This window comes from Leucopleurus acutus, assembly GCF_964270905.1.
Source record: "Leucopleurus acutus genome assembly, chromosome: 19".
Lineage (NCBI taxonomy): Eukaryota > Metazoa > Chordata > Mammalia > Artiodactyla > Delphinidae > Leucopleurus > Leucopleurus acutus.
Window position 1 is genome coordinate 59,329,126 of NC_139161.1, and position 14,948 is coordinate 59,344,073.

The window sequence follows — 14,948 nt, forward strand, 5'->3', positions numbered from 1 at the left end:
GGCTACTGGGGAGGCGGCCAGGGCCCCGCACACCTGTGCCTGGACTTGCTGGACAGACTCGGAGACTTTGGGCTCCACCTGGGATCCAACGCCCCTGCCCACCACAGACACTTCGGGGGAGGCTGGAGGCCCTGAGGGAGGGTGGGCAAGGGTGAAAGAAACGGAGGCTGCTGCTCCTCTGCTGGCCCCGCGGGATGGACAAGCTCTGAGGGGCCAGCCCTGGACGTGGCCACCTGGGAGACATAGCTGCACCTGCTCTTACTTGTGCAGGCCCAGGTTCTACCCAGACCAGGGCCTCGGGAAGCGTGGGGGACTACAGCCCAGGTGGGGAGTTGTGGCCAGAGCTGGGCTCTGAGGGCCAGCGGCACCCAGAACGGGGCGGGCAGCCTCGGTGGAGCCCCGGCTTGAGGAAGGGCAGGGTGTCCACGGGGAAGGGGCCATCAGCGCGGTCCCAAGCAGGGGAGCCTGGGGCCCTCGGGGCGCAGGCAGACCGAGGGGGCTCGGAAGGGGCTCTGAATGCCAGGTCGGTGGTGGAGGGGCGGTGAGCAGGGAGAGGGCAGCAGGTGGGATGGGGCTGGAGCCAAGGGAGGGGGGGAGAGGGGCTCCCTCTGCCCAGCGCTGGCCCGAGACCCTGGAGCCCTGAGCTCTGGCAGATTCGCTGCTCACGACCTGGGCCCGTGAACTCAAAATAAAAACAGTGGAAGAGTAGAAGGACGCTCATCAGAAATCTCATTTTCTTTCCAGTTACGACTACTGTTTCGGAAGCACCGCACATTCTTTTTTCCCATTTCCTCCCTAATTTTTCAGAGCTCCTGCTTTGCGGGCTCAGCCAGCCCCGGGGCACTGACCTGCCCTGTGGCCACGAGGGGCGCCACCCTCCTCTGGGCCTCCGTGTCCTTGGTGGGGAAGGGGGGCGTCCGGGGACGGTGTCAGGCGAAGTAGGCGTAGAAGAAGACGTTGACACACACGAGGAGGATGGCGTTGAAGCCACAGACGCGGGCCCAGAAAGCATGTTTCTGGGATGCTCGGGGGTCACCTGAAGGGGGTGGGAGGCGGGGGCAGATGAGGGCCACAGGCTCCCACCCGGGGCCCTTGCCTCCAGCCCCGCTGTGGGTGGGAGTGAGAAGGAGCGCCTTAGGGTCACACACACACCTGTTTTGGCTCCCGGGGGCAGGTCCTGAGCCAGGGTCCACCAGGTAAGGTTCTCGATCTGCAGGGAAGGGTGAGGGTGAGGGTGAGGGTGGTGGGACGTGGGTGGGCCCAGACGGGATCAGGGGTCAGTGATGGTGAGAGGGCAGCCAAGTTCAAAAAGGGCCAGGAACCAGGGCCGGATGGGGTTACGGGTCAAGAGCTAGAAAATTCCTGAGTCGGAGAGGGTCAGGGGTCAGGCCAGGCTCACCTGGATGCCCTGGGGGGCTGGCGTCAGCAGGCTCCCAGCCACCACCACGGCCCCGCTGAGCATGAAGAGAGCCACGGCGAAGTGCAGGTAGTGGATGCTGTGCAGGACGGCAGGCCGGTCCTCGGGGTGGCCGCAGGGCGGGGCCGGGTGCAGGAACTCCAGCACCAGCCTGGTGGCACCCACCGCCAGCCCCGCCATCAGGCCCCAGAAGGCCCCCTGGGGGGAGGAGGCAGGGCAGCTGGGGCCTCGGGAGGAAGGCCAGGCTTCCCCCCGACCCAGGCACACAGGCGGCAGGGGGAGATGTGCGCCCAGCCCCAACCCACCTGCTCATTGGCCCGCCGCCAGAAGATGCCCAAGACGAAGACCGCGGTCACCGGGGGGGCCAGGGAGCTGGTCACCGACTGCATGTAGATGAAGAGCTGCCCACTGTTGGAGCCCTGCAGGACCGGGATCCAGGCCACACTCACGCCGATGAGCACCACAGTGACCAGCCTGCGGGCGGCAGCAGCGGGCCGTCCCTCGAGACCTCTCCTCAGCCCTGCCTCGCCTCCCACCGGTCCCTAAGGCTTGCCCTCCATCTGTCCCCTGCTGCTCCAGCTCCAGCCTCCTCCCTGGCCCCTGTCCACTCCTCCAGGGATGTGGCTGATCTGGCCCTCTCCAGACCCTTCCATGGCTCCCAGCCGCTGGCAGGAACTGCCCCTGACTCAGCCTGTGTTCTCACGCTCATCCCTGGGGTCTCACAGTGGCCCCCGTGGCCCCCCAGTTCTCCTGCCCACCTTCAAGGCACCGTCCCAACCTCTCTGTGCTTGCTGTCCATCTCCCACTCGCGGCGGCAGCAGCCTCATCCTGCTAGTTCACTGCTGCATCTCCCGGCACACAGTAGGTGCTCAATGCACATCCTTGACTGCACAAATGACCCCCTGCCCTCACATTCAGGCCAGACTGACCTCCCAGCGTTCCTCTAACCCTGGTGGGCCTTTGAAGGCGCCGTGGCCTCTGGTTGGCACCCCCCCACCCCCTACAGCCCTAGGCTGTGGACTCACATCCACTACTGGGCGACCTCCAGCCGGAGTGCAAGGTTTGGAGCCCAGCGGTCTCAGCTGCGAAGCCCCTTCCCTGGCCCACCCTGCGTGGAATCCTCCTCTCAGCTCCTGCCTGCCTCCCGCTGGGCGCACCCCCCGCCGCCCCCGCAGCAGGGACACCCTTCACTCGTTCCTCCACGAGGCATTCATGAGGAGCCCACCGGAGAGCAGGGCGTGGCTTAGGGACCCAGACTTGGTGCCGAGCAGGCCTGGTCCCTGCCCAGCACCCAGAGTGGAGCAAAGAAAACAGATGAGCCTGTCATCCTGTGCTCAGGGCTGTGCTGAAGGAGCCCAGAGGAAGCATCCAACCAGGAAGGCTTCCAGGAGGAGGTGACCCTGCAGCTTTGAGGGGTGTGGAACCTGGCTAGGGGGACAGAGCTGGGGCGAGGTGTCCGTATGCCTCTCCCTGGCTGAGAGTCCCTCGGCTGTGTCCTGGGTCAGCTGGACGCCCCTTACCCTCAGAGGTGGGTGATGCGTGAGACCCCCTGGAACCCCGGACAGCACAATAGGAATGACAGAGGCCATGTGTGCGGCTGGGGCGGGCCCTCCTGCCTCCTGTCCTTCCCTTCCCTTCCACGCCAGAAGGAGGAAGGAGGCACCCCCTTGATTAGGGCTAATTAACCCTCCGCCTGGCAGGCAGCCAGCGCTGCCCGCTTCAGAGGCACCGGCAGGCTCCACCCTGCCCTCCTCCAACAGGCCCCGCGTCCAACACCAGACTCAGCATCTCTTGTGGGGCTAGTCCTCTCCAGCCCGGCCTAGAGTGGGGCCCTGGCCCTCTTACTGCCCTCTTGGGTTTGGTCTGATGACTCAGCCACCACCAGGCTGTCAGAGGGACCCAGAGGCTGTTCCTTCTGCCTGGAATGCCCTTCTCAACTCCTTCCCCAGCAAAACCCCCTTGTCCACCGAGGCCCAGCTCAAGACCCTCCTCCTCCAGGAAGTCTTCCTGATACCCTGCCCCCCCCCCACTCTGCCGTCAGGATGACTGGCCTCCTCCATTGCCCCTGGGCTGCAGCCATGGTCGCAGAGGAGCCCCTCAAGGGCTGGGGGGGCTCTGAGACCTCTCTGGGTCCCCTATGTTGCCCAGTTTGATGCAGGGTCCCAGGGAGGGCCAGCAGTAGTGGACTGAATAACAGAGAAGGGTGGACAGAAGGGGCTGCAGGGGAGGACCGGGGAGTGGGGCTGGGGGCTGGCAAAGATCGGGGCCCCAGGCATGAGGTGGTCACGGCCCCAGGCTTATGATAGCTCCTCTGGCCCCCCGAACCTGAGGAGACCTGGGTGGGGGTTCCCCAGCATCCCCGTGATGGCCGCATCCCAGGCTCAGGGTGCCCTCTGCTGCCCTGCACTCTGGGAGTCCCATCTCTCCTTGGACTGAGCTCCAAGGATCCAGAGCCCACACGGCTGGAAACAGCTTGAACAGCGCTGTTGGGCAGGGAGCAGGCTGGGGGCGCTGGGGGCTGTCCTGGTGCTTCAAGACGGAGGCGTGGTAGGGCTAAGCCCTGGCCGCACACCCAGCACTGGGCCCTTTCCACCCCACCGACCTGGCAGCTGAGATAACTGGGGCCCAGAGAAGGTGAGCAGCCCAGCCCACATCACACAGCCGGGTGCCCGCAGGCAGGCTGGCAGGGCCCGGGGCGGGCTTACCTGGGTGGATGGGTGAGAAGGAGGGTCAAGGGTGCCCTGCGGGGGGCTGAGCTGGCTTAGAGGGAAGACCGGCTCAGGACTCTGGCTTCAGGTGGGAGCGGGAGGCTGGGAAGTAGCAGGCGGGGGACGTGGAGCCGCCAAGGGGGGACTGAGGCTACCAGTGTCCAGGCCAGGGGGCCGAGGCACACCCTGGGCGGCAGGAGGACGTCCGGGCCCCAGTTCCCGGGAAGCCGGGGCTGGAGGGGCTCAGGGAGGAGCTGGTCCAGCAGGGGCTGGGAGGGGTGGTCCAGGTGCTGACACAGAAGCCGCCGGGGAGCCGAGGGAGAGGCTCCCTGTTCTGGACGAGGTCTGAGCTGCACCTGAGCTCACACCTGCCAGCCGGCGTGTCCCGACAGAGGCCGGCAGCTTTGCATCACGGGCTGACTGCCTGGAGCTCCAGGAGACCCCACCCTGAGGATGGGCGCCACAGGCTCCCGGCTGGAGGGGGCACTGCTGCCAAGCCCAGCACCAGAGGGCCAGGTCCCCCTCGACCGGCACAGTGGGGGCTGCATGGCTGGGAGGGAGACAGGTAGGGTGGGACTCCTGAGAGGGCATCGACTCCTCTTCATCCATCACTGAGTTTCACCCCAAAGGACTCCCGGATACTCGGCCAAGCTTGGGGATGGAGGGCTGTGCCAGGCACAACCCCCCTCCCCCCACGTGGAGGGGCATCGGGACACCAGTGGGACCGACAAGGCCTACATGTGCTATGGGAGCGAGGCTATAGCTCCTGTGGGAGGCTTTGAGGGGAGGGGGCTCATTCCTTTGTCTCAGGTATCAGGGAGGGCTGCCTGGAGGAGGGGCACTTGAGCAGAGTCTAGAAAGATCAGGTGAGTCATCAAGGTAATAAGGAGGGGACAAGTGGGGCTCGGAGGAAGTGGGCAGAAGCTCAGTGGGGCCAGGGGCACAGGGGCCAGAGGGACAGCTATGGTGTGGGTGTGGCTACACCTGAGTGCTGGCTCTGGCCCTCTCTGGGGCAGCTGGGAACCGTCATGGGGGCTAGGGGCTCAGACCTGGGGAAGGCAGATCTCTGCGTGGTTAGGGAAGGGGGCTCTCCCTGGCAGATTCCCTCAGAGATTCCGCTTGGGGTAAGAGATGCCTCCGAGATGGGGGTTGTGGCCGTGAAGGGGTGGCCAGGAGAGCGATGTGGAAGGTGGGAGGGGTAGAATGTTCTGGTCTCTTCTCTCCTCTCCTTCCTGGTGTCATCCTTTCTCCAACTGGCAAACTCCTACTCATCCCTCAAAGCCCAACTCTGCTGGGGCCTCATGGGTTGGTGGTGTGGCTGGGGAAGCCCTCCTCTCAGCCCCTCCCCCATACCGTCCCACCAGCAGCAGCTCCCGCTCCCTGGCACGGGGCCGCAGCCACTTCCAGATGTCCATGGTGAAGAGCGTGCTGCTGCTATTGAAGATGGAGGTCAGCGACGACATGAGAGCGGCCATCATCACAGCGATCATCAGCCCCCGCAGGCCTGGGGGGACAGGGGCCGCTGTGACCCTGCCCGGGCCGCGCCCCCGCCCCCGGGAGCCCTCCTGCCCAGGCCCCGCCGTCTGACGCCCCTCCAAGTCCCTGCAAGTAGAGGCCCAGGAGGGAGGAGGTAGGGGGGTTGGAGGTGGTGGGAGAGAGACCCTGACATGGGAGGCTGAGGACAACGGCGGGGCTCCCGCGTCTGCTGCCGGAGCCTGCGGGCTGCTGGCAACGGGGATCTGTTCTCAGCCTCTCGCTTCTACAGAGCTTCCAGCTGACAGAGCACTTTCACACCCAGACTTCATTGGACGGTGAGGAGGTGGAAACTCAGAGAGGGGAAGAGAGTTGCCCAGGGATGCACAGCAGGCCAGCGGCAGAACTTAGGGGTGGGGCGGGGGAGTGAGGACAGCCTGGACGGGACCCTCAGCCTGGAGGCCCCGTCCTGGGCAGGGCCCAGGGGCCCAGGGCCTGGGGTTTCCTGCTGCTTCCTGTGCGTGGCCACACTGTCTTGTTGGCTCTGTGAGAGAGGAGATGTGGTTGCCCAAAGAGGAGACAAAAGCCGCCTCGGTCATGGGCTGAAAACGAACAAGGGGCCCCCACCGAGGTGGGCGAGGCCCTGCTGTGCAAAGCCTGCCACAGTCGTGGGCTTGAGAGGGGCTGAGTGTGCAGAGGACTCAGTGATGTGTGGCTTCAGGCTGGTCGCCTCCCCTCTCTGGGCTTCAGTTCGAGTCTGTCTCCAAGGCTTCCTGTGCTTTTTCTTCAGGTGTCTAAGCACCTCCTCCACCTCTGCAGATTCCCTGTCCTCCACACCCCTTTCCCCCACCCCAGGATAAGCCACCTCCCCTGAGGGCTCAGACTTGCAGGTGCCATTGCTTGCCTGGCCCTGGTTCTGCGTCTGACCTGCTGTGTGACTTCCAGGCATCCCATGGCCCTCTCTGTTCACTTAGGCTGACTGAGATGGGGCCCAGAGGAAAGTGAGTTAAATCATGGTTTTCCTGCAGACATTTCTCCAACCTCCTTCCCTTGCTCAGGGAGGTGGATTAACTTGGGGCTTATTCTCCTCCCATTTCTCACACAGGGAGCTCAACGCCTGGAGAGGGGTTATGGCTCACACGGCTGGGTGTCAGCGAGCCCCCAGAACAGAAGGGGCAGACGAGGCACCAGGGTGGGAAGCCACAGTGCGGCCAAGCCCCATGCCGGTCAGTTTCCCTGTGCGGCTGCGTTTAATCCCAGCATCCATGCTGAGGGGTGGCCCAGGACAAGTCACTTTCCTCTCTCTGTGCCTCAGTTTCCCCATCTGTAAAACGCAGCTAAGAACTCTGCCTCATAACCTTACATAAGAAGCCGTTTGTGGGCTTCCTTGGTGGCGCAGTGGTTGAGAGTCCGCCTGCCGATGCAGGGGACACGGGTTTGTGCCCCGGTCCGGGAAGATCCCACGTGCCCCGGAGCGGCTGGGCGCGTGAGCCATGGCCGCTGAGCCTGCGTGTCCGGAGCCTGTGCTCCGCAACGGGAGAGGCCACAACAGTGAGAGGCCCGCGTACCGCAAAAAAAAAAAAAAAAAAAAAAAGAAGCAGTTTGTGAAAGGGCCTAACACCCAGCAGGCCTGAAAGAGGAGACAGTGGCAGCCTTTCTGGAGGGACGGGCCAGCACCGGCTAAGAGGATGAGCCTTGGGGGCAGACCGCCCAAGCTCAGAACCCAGCTTTGCAGCTCACTTGCCACGTGACCTTGGCCAGGGCACCCTGGGTCTCAGTGTCCCCATCTCTAAAGTGGGGATGATGAGGGACTTCCCCGGTGGCCCGGTGGTTAAAACTCCACGCTTCCACTGCAGGAGGCACGCACGGGTCTGATCCTTGGCCGGGGAGCTAAGACGTCACATGCCGTGCAGTGTGACAAAAAAAAAAATTAAAGTGGGAATGAAGATCACAGCGCCCAGGGTTCCTGAGAAGAGGACGCGAGTTAGCCGCATGTGAGGCCCCAGGTGTGGCACCTGGCGCACGGTGGGTGCCCTGCGTGTCTTCTATTATTGCTACTTTCCTCACGCTACGCTCATCCCACACGGATATCACACAGAGTCACACTGGATCCAGAGTGGGCTCCACCGCCCCCAGGGCTCCTCCCCGGACCCCGCTGGAGCCTCACCTGTGGGCATCAGCTCCATGACCAGCTTGGGGTAGGCGATGTTGGAGCAGCCGATCTCGGCCCCGCAGGCCCGCAGGCACTCAGAGGGTACCACACAGCCCACGTCATCTGCGCGAGAGGGATGCCTAGTGTCCCCCGCCCGCCCCTCGCCGCCCTCCCTGGGGTGGGTGAGCCCCGGGCTGAGGACAGGAGCCTGGCCGCACCCGCTCCGTCACCATCTGCCACCAGCGGCTGCTCGGCCCTGGGCCTCAGTTTCCCAGGCTGGGTGCCGAGGCGGGGGCCGGCCTCAGAGACTCCTCTGGCCCTTGACACCCTCTCCTCCGGCCTGCTGCCCATCCCATGACCCCAGCTCCCTGGCCCACACCAGGCCGGCTCCCCTGCAGGGCAGCCCCGCCCAGGTGAGGCGTCCGGTCTCCTTCCCCCCACCTCCTGCCCTCAGCCCTCCTCCCCAGAGGGGCAGGTGGAGGCCCCCCACCCGGGCTGACCCCTCAAACAAGAAGGGAGCCCAGAGCTCCGCACAAGACCCTCCAGACTCCCAGCTCCTCGGGCCGGTCTCCTTCCCTGTCCCTCTCCCCGCACCCCAGCCTCCTCCCACCCGAGCCTCTGTGCTGGGTGCTGCTCTCCCAGGCCCTCCCAGGGGCGGCTCAGAAGTCATCGCCTCCATCTGAAATAACCCCCCTCCCCCCTCATCGCTCGTTTTCAGCACTTCACCTCCCCTGGACAACTGGGGCTGTCGGCACGGGAGGTGGTTCTGCTGCAGACCCTCCCCCGTGGCGGGGCAGCGCCCACTGCTCGCCCTCTGAGTGAACAAGGATTGAGTGGATGGCCCAGACCTGGCCTGAATCCGAAATCCCAGACTCCCCACCAGCCGCTGGAGCCTGACCCTGTTCAGGGCCTGACGGAGGGGGGCCTGGCTCCCGAGAGCGGGCGGAGGCCACAGACAGGGTCGACCCCCGTGCTGTTGTTCCTCTGGGAAGCACTCCTTCAACACCTTTGGCCCCTGCCCCCTGGGTTCTCAGCAGGGCCCGCAGAGGAATGCGCAGAGCAATCAAACTCGGAGACACAGATGCGCTTACGGGGCAAGTTCAGAAACGGTGGCCGCCGCTCAGCCACGCGGCCACAGGGCCTGTTTGGGGGGTAACGTTTCCACGCGTGGGCATTGATGTTTCCGTGACTTGGAGCCCCTGCGCGGACCGGGCACTCCTGGGTTAACGCCGCTCCTTAGATGCCCAACCCACCATCGAGGGTCTCAGGCCCCCTCCCCAGGGCCAGAGGGGCTGGAGCGGCATCATCCCCTCCCCCATGACCCGCGTCCCCGAGTGCCAGGCTTCCAGGGCATCTGCCCCGCCAGGCCCCCACCCCTGGCACCTCCGGCTCAGTGTGTCCCACTGTCCTCCCTCCTGCCACAAGGTGGGCACCAGCTCCTCACGGCCTCCCTTCCATCCTCTCCATCCTTCCAAAGTCACCGCTTTGCTCACATCACTTACTTCTCAGGAACCCCCTCCCCGCCATGACATTCGAGGCCCTGGACAACTGGTCCCAGGTCCTGTCATCCCAGCACCGCGCACTGGCCACCCCGACCTGCTTGCAGCTCTTCACACACGCCCAGCATGCTGATGCCTCTGTGCCTTTGCAGACGCAGTCTCCTCCTGCTGCTCTGTCCCTACCCTCGCTCACCTCCCTCTTCATGGCCTGCTGCGAAGGGCTTGCTCTCCGAAGCCTTCCACAGCTCGTCCCCACCCGCTAAGGCAGAGTAGCTTCCTCCCAAGGGCTCTTAAAGCCCAGGGTTCAATCACAATTGTTTGTTTGCATATTTTACGCCCTCCACCAGACTGGGAGCTCCGCAAGGGTGGACACTGGCTTTGAATCATCTCCTCTCCCAGGTATCTCCCTGTCCGGGGCTGGGCCCAAAGGAGATGCTCTGTGAACAGTTGTAAATGAATGAAAGAGTAAACAAGTGAATGGTTGGGAACAAGGGGAAAGGCACAGAAGGAGAGGAGGAAAGGGAGAAAGGACCCCACAAAGAGCTATGGAGGAGTTCAGGCACTGTTTGATCCAGCTGCCCTACCCTACCACCTCCCACCCACAGCTATGCATATGAGAGAACTCAGGAGCAGAAAGGGCATAGCTTTCCTAGGAAACGTAGTCAGACCTGGGACAGAGCCTGGGGTCCCACGGTGGGACTCTGGGGCCACTGGGGTTCAGGTGGGGGCAGGTGACAGGTCCCTCGTGACAGGTTCTGGGCTTGGACTGGCTGGCTCTGGCACCGGGAGGACCCAGCCCTCCTGGGAGGGACGGGTGATGCGTCACGGCCACATGATGGCTCAGAAAGGCCAAGTCAGGAGATTCTGCCTGGTTTATTCGGCCGGTTGCAGCCCATTCCAGGCTGCCAGGACGGGGCCTTGCCTCCGGGCGCCTCGGGCTTGCCTGCCTAAGCAGCAAGTAAGAACCACCTCTCCTTTGTGACAGCAGCAGAGGTGCTGCCACCTACACAAAGTCCCCCATTTGTGCCAACTCAGGAGGGAGTAGCCTCAGGCCAGGGGCCTGGCCTTGCCTGAGTACCGGATTCCACGGGCCTGGGAGCTCCCCGCTGGGCTCCACCTTGACATCAGCACCCCTACCCAGCCGGGGCCCACGCCAGAAGCCTGAGGGCTGCCTCTCTCCTTGCCCCCCACGTCCTCCCTCCCTGCGGCCAATGCCAAGTCCAGCCACTGGGCTTGGGGACCAGGGGAGCTGCACCACCTCCCCCCTCTAACCCACCTCCCCTAAAACCGTGACTCTGCCCACTATCCTCCCTGCTCACAGCCTCCTGTGGCCTCCATCCCCTGCAGGAGGGATCAGGGGACTCTAACTGTGCACTACAGCCTCTGCCCACTTGGGCACCTGGACCACTGCCACCCTCAACTCTGGGCCTCTGTACCCTCTCCCTGGAACACCCTTCTCAAACCCAGGGAGCTCATACTGATTCCTCCCAGCTCGTTGCGGATGTCTGGGCTCTACAGGCTTTGAGGAAACACCCTCCACAGCACCAATAACTCTGTGACTTGTGTCCTTCCTGCCTCTCGATAGACCGTGACCATGAGGCCCATGGAGAAGCCCGGACTCCAACAGCGCACAGCACAAGCCAATGGGTGGCAGGTTCTGCCTGTGTTTGTTGACTGACTAAATGACCCTCTTCCAAGCTGGTCATTGGACACACACCCCCGAGGGGTAATAAAGGTGCTCCCCACTCCCAAGCAAGCCTGGCTTATCCCTGGGAGCCAGTTCAGATGCTGATATCACAGGAGGGAGCACACAGACCTGGCTCTGAGTCCAGTTCTCCCAATCCCTTACTATGTGATCCTGGGTATTTATTCTCTGGGGCTATATCTTTCTCTGTAAAACCCTTCTGGGGACATCCATAGGCCAACAAATCAACTTCAATCTAAATTTCATACCTTACACAAAAAAATTAACTCAAAATAGATCACAGATTTAAATGTAAAACTATCAGACTTCTAGGAAAAAAGTAGGAGGATATCTTCAGAACCTAGGGCAAGGTGAAGAGTTTTTAGACTTAACGTCAAAAGCGTAATCCCTTAAATGGGAACTTGATAAAATAGAGCTCATCAAAACTAAAGCTTTGGGACTTCCCTGGTGGTCCAGTGGGTAAGACTCCACACCCCCAAGGCAGGGGGCCCAGGTTCGATCCCTGATCGGGGACCTAGATCCCCCATGCATGCCGCAACTAAGAGTTCACATGCTGCAACTGAGAAGTCCGCATGCTTCAACTAAAAGATCCCGTGTGCCGCAACTAAGACCCAGCACAGCCAAAATATAAATACATAAATACTTATTTAAAAAAACAACAACTAAAGCTTTTGCTCTGCATAAAACACCTGTGGGAAGGATGAAAAGAAAAGCTGCAGAAGCAAATTCAGTAAAGTCGCAGCAAACAAGATCCATACATAAAACCGGCTGTGTTTCTGTACACTAACCATGAACTATCAGAAAAAGGAATTAAGAAAACAAGCCCATTTACAGTAGCATAAAAAAGAATAAAATACCTAGGAAAAAATTTAACCCAAGGAGGTGAAAGGTTTGTACACTGAAAACTGTAAGATGCTGAAAGAAATTGAAGAAGACACAAAAAAATGGAAAGATATTCCATGCTCATGGATTAGCAGAATTAATATTGTTAAAACGTCCAAAGTGATCTACAGATTCAGTGCAATCGCTATCAAAATACCAATGAGGGCTTCCCTGGTGGCGCAGTGGTTGAGAGTCCGCCTGCCGATGCAGGGGACAACGGGTTCGTGCCCTGGTCCGGGAGGATCCCACATGCCGCGGAGCGGCTGGGCCCGTGAGCCATGGCCGCTGAGCCTGCGCGTCTGGAACCTGTGCTCCACAACGGGAGAGGCCACAACAGTGACAGGCCCGCGTACCCCCCCCCCAAAAAAAAACAAAAAAAAAAACCAATGATATTTTTCACAGAGGTAGCAAAAACCATCCTAAAATATTTGTATGGAGCCATAAGAGATCCTGAGTAGCCATAAAAGATCCGGGACCTTAAGAAAGAAAAACAAAGCTGGAGGCATCATACTCCCTGATTTCAAACCAAATCACAAAGCTATAGTAATCAAAATAGTGTGGTATTGGCACAAAAACAGACACACAGATCAATGGAACAGAACAGAAATAAACCCCTCGCATATATGGTCAACTGATTTACGACAAAGGAGCCAAGAATATACAATGCGGAAAGGACAGTCTCTGCAACAAATGGGTGTTGGGAAAACTAGACAGCCACAGGCAAAAGAATGAAACTGGACCCCTATCTCACACCACATGCAGAAATCAACTCAAAATGGCTTAAAGATTTGAAAAAAGGCCAGGAACTGTGAAACACCTAGAAGAAAATATAGGTGGTAGCTCCTTGACATCAGTCTTCGCAATGATTCTTTTGGATTTGACACTAAAAGCAAATGCAAAGAAAACCAAAAACAAACAAAAAACCCCCAAAACAAACAAGTAAAAAACAAGTGGGACTTCATCAAACTGAAAAGTTTCTGCACATCAAACGAAACAATCAACAAAATGAAAAGGCAACATACAGAATGGGAGAAAATATTTGCGAATTGTGTGTCTGATAAAAGGTTAATATCCAGAATATGTAAAGAACTCATACAACTCAATAGCAAAAACAAAACCCCACAGACCCCAGAAATCTGATTTAAAGACGGGCAGAGGAACTGAACAGACATTTTTTCCAAAGGAGACGTACAAATGGCCAACAGGTACATGAAAAATACTTGTACAACATCACTAATCATCAGGGAAATCATCACACCTGCAAGAATGGCTATTATCAAAAAGACAAGAGATAACAAGAGTTGGCCAGGATGTGCAGAAAAGGAAACACTTGTACATCGTTGGTGGGAGTGTAAATGGGTGCAGCTACTATGGAAACAGCATGGAGGTTCCTTAAAAAATTATAAATAGAACTACCATATGACCCAGCAATCCTGCATCTAGGTTACATATTTTAAGGAAATGAAATCACCACCTCAAAGAGCTATCTGCACTCCTGTTCACTGCAGCATTATTCACTATAGCCAAGATACGGAAACAGTCGAAGTGTCCTTCAGTACTTATAATAAACGGATAAAGAAACTGTGACGTTTACATATATAAGAAAATATCATTCAGCCATGAGAAGGAAAGACATCCCGCCATTTGCAACAACGTGGATGGACCTCGAGGGTGTTATGCTAAGTGAAATAAGTCAGAGAAAGATAAATACTGTATGATATCCCTTATATGTGGAAACTAAAAATGCCAAACTCGTAGAAACAGAGACTAGAGTACCATGGAGTACCAGGCAGCAACTGAAAGGAACACAGCCATACACACCAACCTGGATGAATCACCAGAGAACAGATCGGTGGCGCCCAGGGTTAGGGATGGAGGTGTGGGTTTGGGTGTAGAGGGACAGCTCTGCATCTTGATTGTGATAGTGGTTACACAAACGTACACATGTGATAAGCTTGCACACATCTACACACACGCACAGAAACAAGCACACGTAAACTGGTGAAATCTGAACGAGATTTCTGGCTGTGGTATTACTACGCTATGGTTATGCAAGATGACATCATTGGGGGAAACTGGGTGAAGGGTACATGCAAGCTCTCTGTTGGTTTTTCTTAACAGCTTCCTGTGAATCTATAATTTTGGGCAGGCAGCTGGAGGGCTGCAGGCCCTTCAGCCCTGAGAGCCAGGACTCCCTTCATGAGCCCCAGGGCCTCCGTGCAGGGGAAGAAAAAAAGGAGAAGCTGAGGCCAGAGAAGGTCTTGTCTAGATCCCCAGTGGCAGAGGCTGTAAGTCAGGCTTCAGGACTCCCAGGGCAGTGCTTGGCCCTGGGACCACCTTCCTCCCCCTTCTGACCATGTGCAGGGGCGGGGGCGGGGGGATGCCGGTGTGTGTGCATGTACCTCGGAGGGGCTGGGGGCACTATGTTCAGACACATTGTGAAGCCCCCGGGCCAGGGTGGAGTGCAGGACTAGAGGGGTCAGCGATGGGGACCACAGGCATGCTGGGGCTGGGACACCGCATCACTGCTCGAGGCAGCAGACCCAGGGAAGACGCTGACAGGCAGATGGGTGGTGGTGAGGGTCCTGGGGGAGGGGGGTTCATGGGCCCAGGCCCAGTGACATCAACAGCTGGCCCTCGGCAGCAAGAGCAGTGTCCTCGGGGCCCCAATCCCAGGTGAGCACGAAGCAGCTCCAGGCAGGGCAGGCAAGGTGATGGTGGTGGCAGGACTGGGCCAGGTGCCTGGCTGGCTGCCCGCGGCATGCAGCAGGATGCGGGCCGTTGTCAGGCCAGGTTTCGTGGGCTTTGCTGTCCCCACCCTGGCAGCCTGCTTTCAGATGTGGTTCCCATACGCCCCCAGAACCGGGGTTCCAAGCCCCAGGACGCAGGGCAGAGGGCTGGACCTGACCCCAGCCCACAGCCGCCCTCTGAGGCCCTCCCTGCCCCCGGGTTCATCATGCGGGACCAGTCCTGGGTGGGCAGGGCTCCCAGAAGGGAGCGGGGCTGGGACCTAGAACTGGGTACCTGCTCTATCCACGCCAGGCTCTTTGCAGGTTCCTGAGGTCGGGTCAGACCTGCCCCACCTCTGCTTTGGTGGTTCCCAGCCCGGTCC

At 59.7% G+C, this 14,948-nt stretch overlaps 1 protein-coding gene across 1 annotated transcript in view; it reads right to left on the reverse strand.

The window, feature by feature from the left end:
* Positions 1 to 837: 837 nt before the first annotated feature.
* The window catches only part of SLC5A10 (solute carrier family 5 member 10), a gene marked incomplete at its 5' end in the record, with an annotated part of 55,087 nt that continues 40,976 nt past the window's right edge, over positions 838 to 14,948 (reverse strand). The window contains 6 exons of the mRNA XM_082860145.1: positions 838 to 1,036; positions 1,153 to 1,210; positions 1,400 to 1,615; positions 1,723 to 1,891; positions 5,479 to 5,629; positions 7,766 to 7,873. Coding sequence (XP_082716271.1) covers positions 930 to 1,036; positions 1,153 to 1,210; positions 1,400 to 1,615; positions 1,723 to 1,891; positions 5,479 to 5,629; positions 7,766 to 7,873 — 809 coding nt within the window. The 3' untranslated portion in view covers positions 838 to 929. The remainder of the gene's footprint in view (positions 1,037 to 1,152; positions 1,211 to 1,399; positions 1,616 to 1,722; positions 1,892 to 5,478; positions 5,630 to 7,765; positions 7,874 to 14,948) is intronic.